The 8076-nt window shown below is 44.3% G+C and overlaps 1 protein-coding gene across 3 annotated transcripts in view; it reads right to left on the bottom strand.

Annotated features, from left to right (window-relative positions):
* The window catches only part of LOC109306561 (phosphatidylinositol 3,4,5-trisphosphate 3-phosphatase TPTE2-like), a 43245-nt gene that overhangs the window by 21557 nt on the left and 13612 nt on the right, over positions 1-8076 (bottom strand). For all 3 annotated transcript variants that reach the window (XM_019530008.1, XM_019530006.1, XM_019530007.1), the window contains exons 3-6: positions 5973-6050; positions 4700-4747; positions 3634-3795; positions 939-1058 (exon numbers count right to left, since the gene is read on the bottom strand). In XM_019530008.1, the coding sequence (XP_019385553.1) occupies positions 939-1058; positions 3634-3795; positions 4700-4747; positions 5973-6050 (408 nt within the window). The remainder of the gene's footprint in view (positions 1-938; positions 1059-3633; positions 3796-4699; positions 4748-5972; positions 6051-8076) is intronic.

Raw genomic sequence — 8076 nt, 5'->3', positions numbered from 1 at the left:
TAAGCCAGAAGATGGGAGTTTGGCAGGAAGGAATCCAATTATGAGTGCTAGGTGGCTGTTCCAGCAAGCCAGTAGGCAGCTGAAGGAACAAAAAAAAGATAAAAATCTTTACTTTGGCACCAGGCAGCCAAGACTTGATTTCACCTTGCACCAAAGCTTCAGGTTTCTAGGACCCTCCAAGAAGTCTCATCTTCCATCCTGGCATCTGAATTAACAGGAAGGCAGCCTTGGGCATCCCTCCCTGGAGGGCACTAGAAATTCAGCAAGCTTCTCCAGCCCATACTGGTCTCCCTTCTGCTTCTTAGAGTGTCCATTTCCCTGTTCCTCTTAATGCCCTCAAGTTTCTCACTAGCCTGCTTGTAGGCACTCCTTTCAGGTAACTCTTAGGAGTTAACTCACCTGTTTGTCAGGCTAGAATGTCTGCTGGTAGCCAGCACCACTTACTGGATGGCCACTCCCTTGAATACCCATTTGCTTAAGCAAGGGCCTCATCATGGAACAAGGGTTAGTTAACCCTAGATGGGGAAAGTTGGATCTAATTTGGCCATTTGTAAGAGACAAGCAGGGAAAAAGTTGGAGAAGTCTCTGCCTCAACTTTGTTCTGCATTTGCCCCTTCACCTTCTTTTCCTCAAAAGTCTTCCATCCTGAAATGGAAGTCAATGACATTATATACTTTTTCCCCACTATTACTACTTCCACAACGTTGGGAAAGAAGCATTTTTGTTTAGTTAAATTTTAATCTTTTAAATAAGAGGCAGAGTATTTCTGTACAGAGTGCAGTGCCTAATCCAAAGGCACAACTAAGAACCAACTGTCCCCCCACCACACGTAGTAAGCATAAGTCTTGATTATATTTCTAATTATGTTCAAGTTAGTTTGCTGTTCCCCAGACCAGCAAATCCTTCTAATGCTCACTTCAAGTATAGCAAACACTTACCTTGGGATCTTGTCTGCTGCACTGAAGCCAGAGAAAGAATACACCATATTAATCAACAGAGTTCCCACAACAATGACAGCATCCAAGATATTCAGTTTGGATCTGAAGTAGGTTCTAAAGCTGAGGAGAAAGAGGGCAAAGTTTTAGATGCTCCTGCTAAAAATACTAGGAAGTAGGTATATCATGTTGCCAAGAATCATTCCAGTTTGTCTTATCCCAGTATTATGTATTCTTCTTGGAGGAACTAACAGTTTTGTTTTTATTTATTTAAATAGACTACCCTGATACTGTTCAACATTAGTTGGTTCTGACAGTAATTATGCACTTGGATATCCAGGGCAATTCACATAAAGGGATTCAAAGCTTTGGGGAGTGCTTAACCAGTCAAGTGATTTGCTAGAGACCTTCCAGATGGGAGAAGATTATCAATGCAAGCCACTTCCTGCATTTTGTAAGGGTGCATCAATAAAGATTTTCTTGGTCGATACCAATAGCCAATTATTCACCAGGCCTAAATCAGTCAATACTGATCCAATAAGTGACTTACAGCTAGGCAGCACGGAAAGCAGCTCCCCACAGGTAAGTCTGTGCAAGGGAAGGGGCAGATTGATGCTCCCCATAGTAAGGGAGGGAGTGAGGCAGGGGTAGAGGGCACTGCCCAGCCAGGTCAGTGAACAGGACCAGAGGCAGGGGCAGGTTGTCCAGGGGATCAGCATCCAAGCACTTTAAAGTGGTGGTGGGGTGCTCGAATCAAAACTGGTCATGTGAGCTTTAGTTCAAGTGCCACCACCACCACCAAGCATGGGGATGCTTTTAGGAGAGCCAAGTGGGGCAAAAGTGGAAGCAGGCTGCCCGCTGTGGGCTTGGGGCTCTCTGCCCTGCTGCCTTTGCCTTGGGAGCAGTCTGCTGGCCATGCATCCCCTGCCTGCCTGGCAGCAGGAGGCACAACTTGCTACTGCTGCCAGATGGGTAAAGGACATACAGCCAGCACATGGCTCCCAGGGCAGAGGCAACAGGGAAGACAGCCCCAAGCCTGCAGTGGGCAGCCCACCTCTGCACCATGCACAAGTCTGAGGGGCATAAGGCCCCCCCCCAAACACCCCTATTCTAGGGAGGTGTGCAGCAGCAGGGAGCTGCCTCTTCTCCCCCATACTTCTAGAATGAGCTGCCCATAGCTCCGTCCTGCTCAGGGTTCAATTCATTGCTCTGGCTGGGCAGCACCTCTAGCCCCACTCCCCCCCTTGCTGTGGAGACCTTGATCTGCACCCATGCCTCTTCCCCTCCACAGACTTACCTGCATGGCACTGCTCTCCCTACTGCCTGGTGGTATTCCTTACCAGTGTGTACACACACACACACACACACACCCTGCAGTATGCATGCAGCAACCAGGGGCCCCAGCCAGAAGGCATTTTATATTTTTAAAAAACCCAGCAACATCAGCCAAAAAAAGCCAATAATGTTAAGTTTTTCTTTTAAAAATGTGCCATGAATGGCATTGATATCAGTGCACCTCATACCTCAAGTATCTTGATCTTCATGTGCACCCAATTACTAACCACAGAAGAGTGCTATTAACACTATAAGCAAGTCAAGATTAAGAGATGTTTGAGAGGAGAGGTCAGGACAGATGGAAGATAGTCAAGTTTAAAGTATTCAAGTGAGATAGCAAAACTTTGTCCCACTGAGAAGAGAACACACACACACACACACACACACACACACACACACACAGTCTAAGTCAGCCTAGTGGAAACTTACATGTCTGTTAAAACAAGCATTCTATGCCATCATTTGTTTTATTGGATTTAGAAAAAATGGGCAAGAAAAGTGCCAGTTCCTCTACCTAAGCAACTAGGAAAGTAGTTCCAGGAGTACCCAACTCTCAGTTCCATGGCTGAATGGAGGTGCCTCCAAGTGTATTTCTACTACTAACTAGCAAGTTTCCCCATCATGAAATGGAGGGGGGGAATGCAGCAGGCAGGGATAGAGTACTGCCACTCAGCAGCCATCGTGTCCCCCCCCCCCAAAAAATCTGGCCCCCATGCACTCCTTAACCCCCCACTCCTGGGGGCAGGGGGGAGGGGGAAAGCTTGCACAGCCACCCAGCTGCACAACATGCCTTCCCTCCCCCTCTACCACCTGCCTCCTCTGCCAGCTGTTGGGGCCAGGCAGCAGCAGCAGAAGGGGGGCACTACCACCAGAACCCCCACTTGCCTCCCTCCCTGCTGGCTGTTGGAGGGAGGGAGGCAGGGGAGCAGGGTGTGGAAAGGGGGTGGCCTGGCAGTTCCCTCCATCTGTAATGCTCTGAAGCCTCGCAGCCAGATCAGCATGCACCATCTCAGCAGCACATGCAGTTCGCCCAGAGTATTATGGACAGAGACTAAGGCTTTTATTATGTTTGCCATGTCTAGGGTTCTTGCCAGGAGTTGAAGCAGCTCATTGGAAGACTTTCTAGAAAGAAGAGAGCTTGCTCATTCCTAATAAAGCAATTTTATTTGCATTGTGGTAGCATGAGAAGCCCCAGATCCTCCCATCTCATACCTGTGGACATACACACACAAGTTGTGCTGCGAATGAACAGCCCCACCTCAATTTCACCCCTCTAGAGTCCTGTTTGGGTGCCACCCCTCTAGGTATCCATGTCCGCTTATTGGGGGGGAGGGGGAAGTGCCCCATAGGCATTGAATCTTACCCTTCCACAAACACTCGCAGGTGAACATCAACAAAGAAGAAGAGTGCTATCCCCAGGGAAACACCTTCAAGGGTCTGTTTAGTGTTCCTTTGTGTGTCACTAATAGCCAAGTCCACAATCAAAAGTGCAATGTCTACAAATATGAGTACAACACCAAATACTCTACAAGACAAAAAGAATATCAGTAATGAAGAAAACAATACAAGAACATTGTCAGCAAGGCTCTCGAAGATTAAGTTTCTAAAATTAACCTTATAACCTATCTGTAGCTAAAATGAAACACACACTATGTTTCTCCACTAATCCATCAATTAGTTAATTTTATTCTCTCAAGTTTAGAAATGCAATATTGAAGCAATTAATGAAACTACATCTAAAATAAAACATGAGCCTGCATCTGCTGTCCATCCACTCTTTGTAGTCAAGTCACCTTTACTTCAGCAGCTGGAAGTGAAAGCTGCTAGCAGGGGACCAGCAAGTTCAAAAGAGCCAAGAGTTAGTGTAGTCCAAACTACAGACACATGACTCAAGGAAGACATCAATCATTAGCCAAGTGATAGAATTACATTTTATTTAAAAGACAAACAAACAGCCTAGATTTGTCTTGGTGAGGTCTCTTTGGGTGCATTTATGTGCTCATTAAGTGTGCCATAATTACAGTGCATTTTTTAGTATCTGTAATTACAGGTACTAAACTCACGCAGCAGTGCTGATTCTTATGGTGCAGTATTAGTGCTGATGCGTGCTTTTTGTGATGCTAGTGTACTATAGACCAGTTTAACTGCATATTGGCACAGGTTTTTCCTGCTGTGCTAATGTGCAACAGAATTAGTCTACTGCGCTTGCAGCAGCTCTTGTAGACTTGCAATAGTTCCATCAGCATTCATTCGTCCCTCCCAGTGCCAAGAGAAGAGAGTTTCCCCAAGAAGCTCTTCTGAATTTTATTCGGAGTAAGTTTTGCATAGCCAAGATTTGATATTTGCTTTACAGCAAAATGGCTAGAAGCAAATTTTACATCTCCCTCCCTTCTATACTGGTATTATATATGCATATACCCACCCCGTACCTGAATCCAAAAGACATCACAAATGGAGAAATTTTTGTCTTAATATCCCTGTTTAAAAAAAAAAAAAAAAAAGAGAGCAACACAAAGTTAATGGCTCTGACATATGAGCAACTGTATTTAAGTCATTTTTACATCACTATTGCAATGAGGTTAATCATCTAGAAAGCTAAAGTTATATGCATGATGCTTGTAAAGTAGTTGCATAGCTAGCTTAAATTTTGCTTTACCCTTCTAAGGGAATTACTAGCAAGATTTTTCTCCATCAAGCAGGAACTGCACACCTCCCTAGCCACACCCTAGAAGCAGGTTTGCAGAGACTGAAAGACATGCAGTTCCCATTTTGTATTTGTTTTCATGTGTAGTGTTCTGAAAGAGATAAACCGGTTTGCAGACTTAGCGTTGTGTAGCACCAAATTAGCGATTACCCAATTAACAGTAGTCCAGTTACAGGTTATGCATAGTAAAAAACATTAGGTCATAAAGTCTGGAAGATGTTTGTTCAATGACAAACCAGAAGCATCTTACCAGCAGAGACTGCCTTTGTAAAGAAGGCTTCAATGCAATATGAAGTTTTAGCTTTAAGAAAGTTTGAGATAAACTTTTGCTGGGAAAGACCAAATAAATTCTCACTTCATCTTTTAAAAAGACTAATAGCTCTGATAGGACTTAAGGCTCAGGATATGTCGACCTCCAAAAATTCTAGCAATATCTTTATTGGAATCAGTCTTTGAAGCTCTTCTGAAAAGTACTCTTACACATCTAACCATAAAGTGTCCTAAAAAGTGTTTTACAAGAAGTTATTACTTAACTTACATTTTAGTTGAAGCTTAAAGACTCAGTTGCCTCATATAGCAATAAGATTCTTTTGAAGTCTATATTGCCAGCATTTTATTTGTATGATTAAATGCATCATGGCCTTCATACAGCAACTGCTTAATACCACTGGTAAGATGCTTTGTGCAGCTATAGCATAGCATCTTGCACCAGTATTTCTCAGTCCTTTCATCTCCTTTCAATAATGAAGCAGCAACAGGAGAGTCAAGGACAGAGGAACCACCTTCATACCAAGAAACACTGCAGAGGTAGTACCACCTTCACCAGTTGATCAGAGCACTGACAACAAATTAGACCACAGTAGAATTTTAGGTCTCCCACGTGAAGCTATTAGAATATTATACAATTCTGCTGTAACTTAACCTATTATCAGGGGATGCTCTTGTTAAAAACTAGAATCACGTAGATTTAAACTCCTTTTAGAGACCACAGGACTTACTTGATACAGCTGTCCGGTTCACCATCTTCATCACGGCCATCATCAATCTTTACACTGGCCTCTGGTGGCTTTTCAAGACTGTCAAGGAAACAAGTCAAGTGCTTTGCTTAGGGCATTACAAGTCCTTGGAAGGATGAACAGTGATATAGGCCAACATAAATGAGCCAAGGCTCTGCCTCCCTGGCTGTCACCAGAAGCAGAGACACTGCCATGCCGAGTTCAGTTAACACCAGCCTCAGAGAATGGTAGAATGATTGCATGCAAGATGCTCTTGAACTGCAAGGCCAGTTCATGAAAACTAACATGTTAAAGAAAAATGAACAGCAGGCTCTCACCTTTAGGTAGCAACACTAAAAGGTAACCAACTGTCTTACAATACCAGAAGCAGCAAGAGGTCTCATGAGGGCACATGGAAAGACTCAGAAAAAAATTTGTACAGAGAGTGCAGTAAGACCAGTTTCTAGGGCTGTGCAAAGCTTTGGTAGCAGATTCGATTCAGAGGAAGTTTAGCAACCAAATCAAAAGTTGGGAGACCAGAGTAAAAGAATCTATTTAGAGGCCAAAGCAACTATGGAGCCAAGGCTGGCAACACATATTAAAAAAGATAGCAAAAAAAAAAGATAGCAAAATGTGTATATATATATATATAAAATATGTAGGAAATAAAAAAGGTGGGGTGCAGCATACGACCTGCACTGAATAAGCAGGAGCAATTAGTGACAGATGGGGGGGGGCAGGGGGCAGCTGAGCTCTTCAATGAGTTTTTTGCCTCCGTGTTCTTGAACAAGGGTCAAGATAAGTCTAACAGGTTCTTAGTTGGGCAGAGGGACATTAGCCCACCAACTGTTGATGCCAGTTTGGTGCAGAGTCACTTGAATGAGCTGGATATGTTCAAGTCAGCAAGCCTGGATGAGCTTCATCCAGGGGTACTGAAGGAACTGGCTGGTGTCATAGCAGAACCACTGGCACGGCTGTTTGAATCCTCATAGCACTTGGGTCAGGTCCCAGAAGACTGGAAATGGGGTCCACATTGGCCCCTTTTTTCAAGAAGGGGAGGAAGGAGGATCCAAGTAATTATAGGCCAGTCAGTCTTACCTCCATCCTTGGAAAAGTCTTTAAAGGAAAGAAAAAAGTTTAAGGTATTTGTGCAAGTCCAGCAGGAAAAATGCTGCAGGGCAACTGGCATAGATTCATAACAGGCAGATCATGTCCAACTAATATGGCTTTGTTTTATGACCAGGTCACGCTTAGACACAGGAGTAGAGGTGGATATTATTTTCTTAGATTTTAGGAAGGCCTTTGATACCGTCTCATAACGAAATTATGAAGTTGCAACTTGGATGCTTACACAGTCTGGGGGTGGCACTCAGTAGGAGCAGACAGGTCGGTATCAACCTTAAAGTACGTGGGTAGTGGGGTCCTGCAGGGCTCAGTCCTTGGACCTGTACTCCTCAATATCTTCAGAGACCACAATACTAAGACTTTGGGAGGAAGTAAATACTCTGGAGGATAGAACTACAGACAGACCGGATAAATGGGCATAACACAACAGGATGCAGTACAACTAGGACAAATGCAGAGTGCTGCACCTAGGGCATAAAAACATCCAGCACATCTACTGGCTGGGAAGTGACCCTCTCAGCAGCACAGAAGCTGAAAGGGATCTCAGAGTCATAACGGACTCCAAGATGAACACGAGTCAGTGTGACAAAACCATCAGCAAAGCTAACTACAATTTATCATGCATCAGCAGATACATGATGAATACAGCCAAGGAGGTGATACTTTGTGGCATTGGTCAGATTGCAGTTAGAAGTACTGCACCCGGTTCTGGGCACCTTACTTTAAGAAGGATGTGGATAACCTTGAGAAGGTCCACCCAGAGTTAAGGGTTTACAGGCCAAGCCCTATGAGGAGAGACTAAGGGACCTGGACCTTTTCAGCTTTTGCAAGAGAAGGCTGAGGGATGATCTTGTGGTTGCCTACAAATTCATGGTGGGGTGGGGCAGCAAGGAACCAGAGATGCTCTGTTCACCAGGGCACCTCTTGGGGTAACAAGGAACAATGGTCAAACTGACAAAGCAGATTTAGGCTAGACTTTGTG

The sequence above is a fragment of the Crocodylus porosus genome, unplaced genomic scaffold (assembly GCF_001723895.1).
Source record: "Crocodylus porosus isolate Cpor-Errol unplaced genomic scaffold, CroPor_comp1, whole genome shotgun sequence".
NCBI classification, from domain to species: domain Eukaryota; kingdom Metazoa; phylum Chordata; order Crocodylia; family Crocodylidae; genus Crocodylus; species Crocodylus porosus.
Note: the sequence above shows the minus strand (reverse complement) of the source record. Positions and strands in the feature narration are given on the sequence as shown.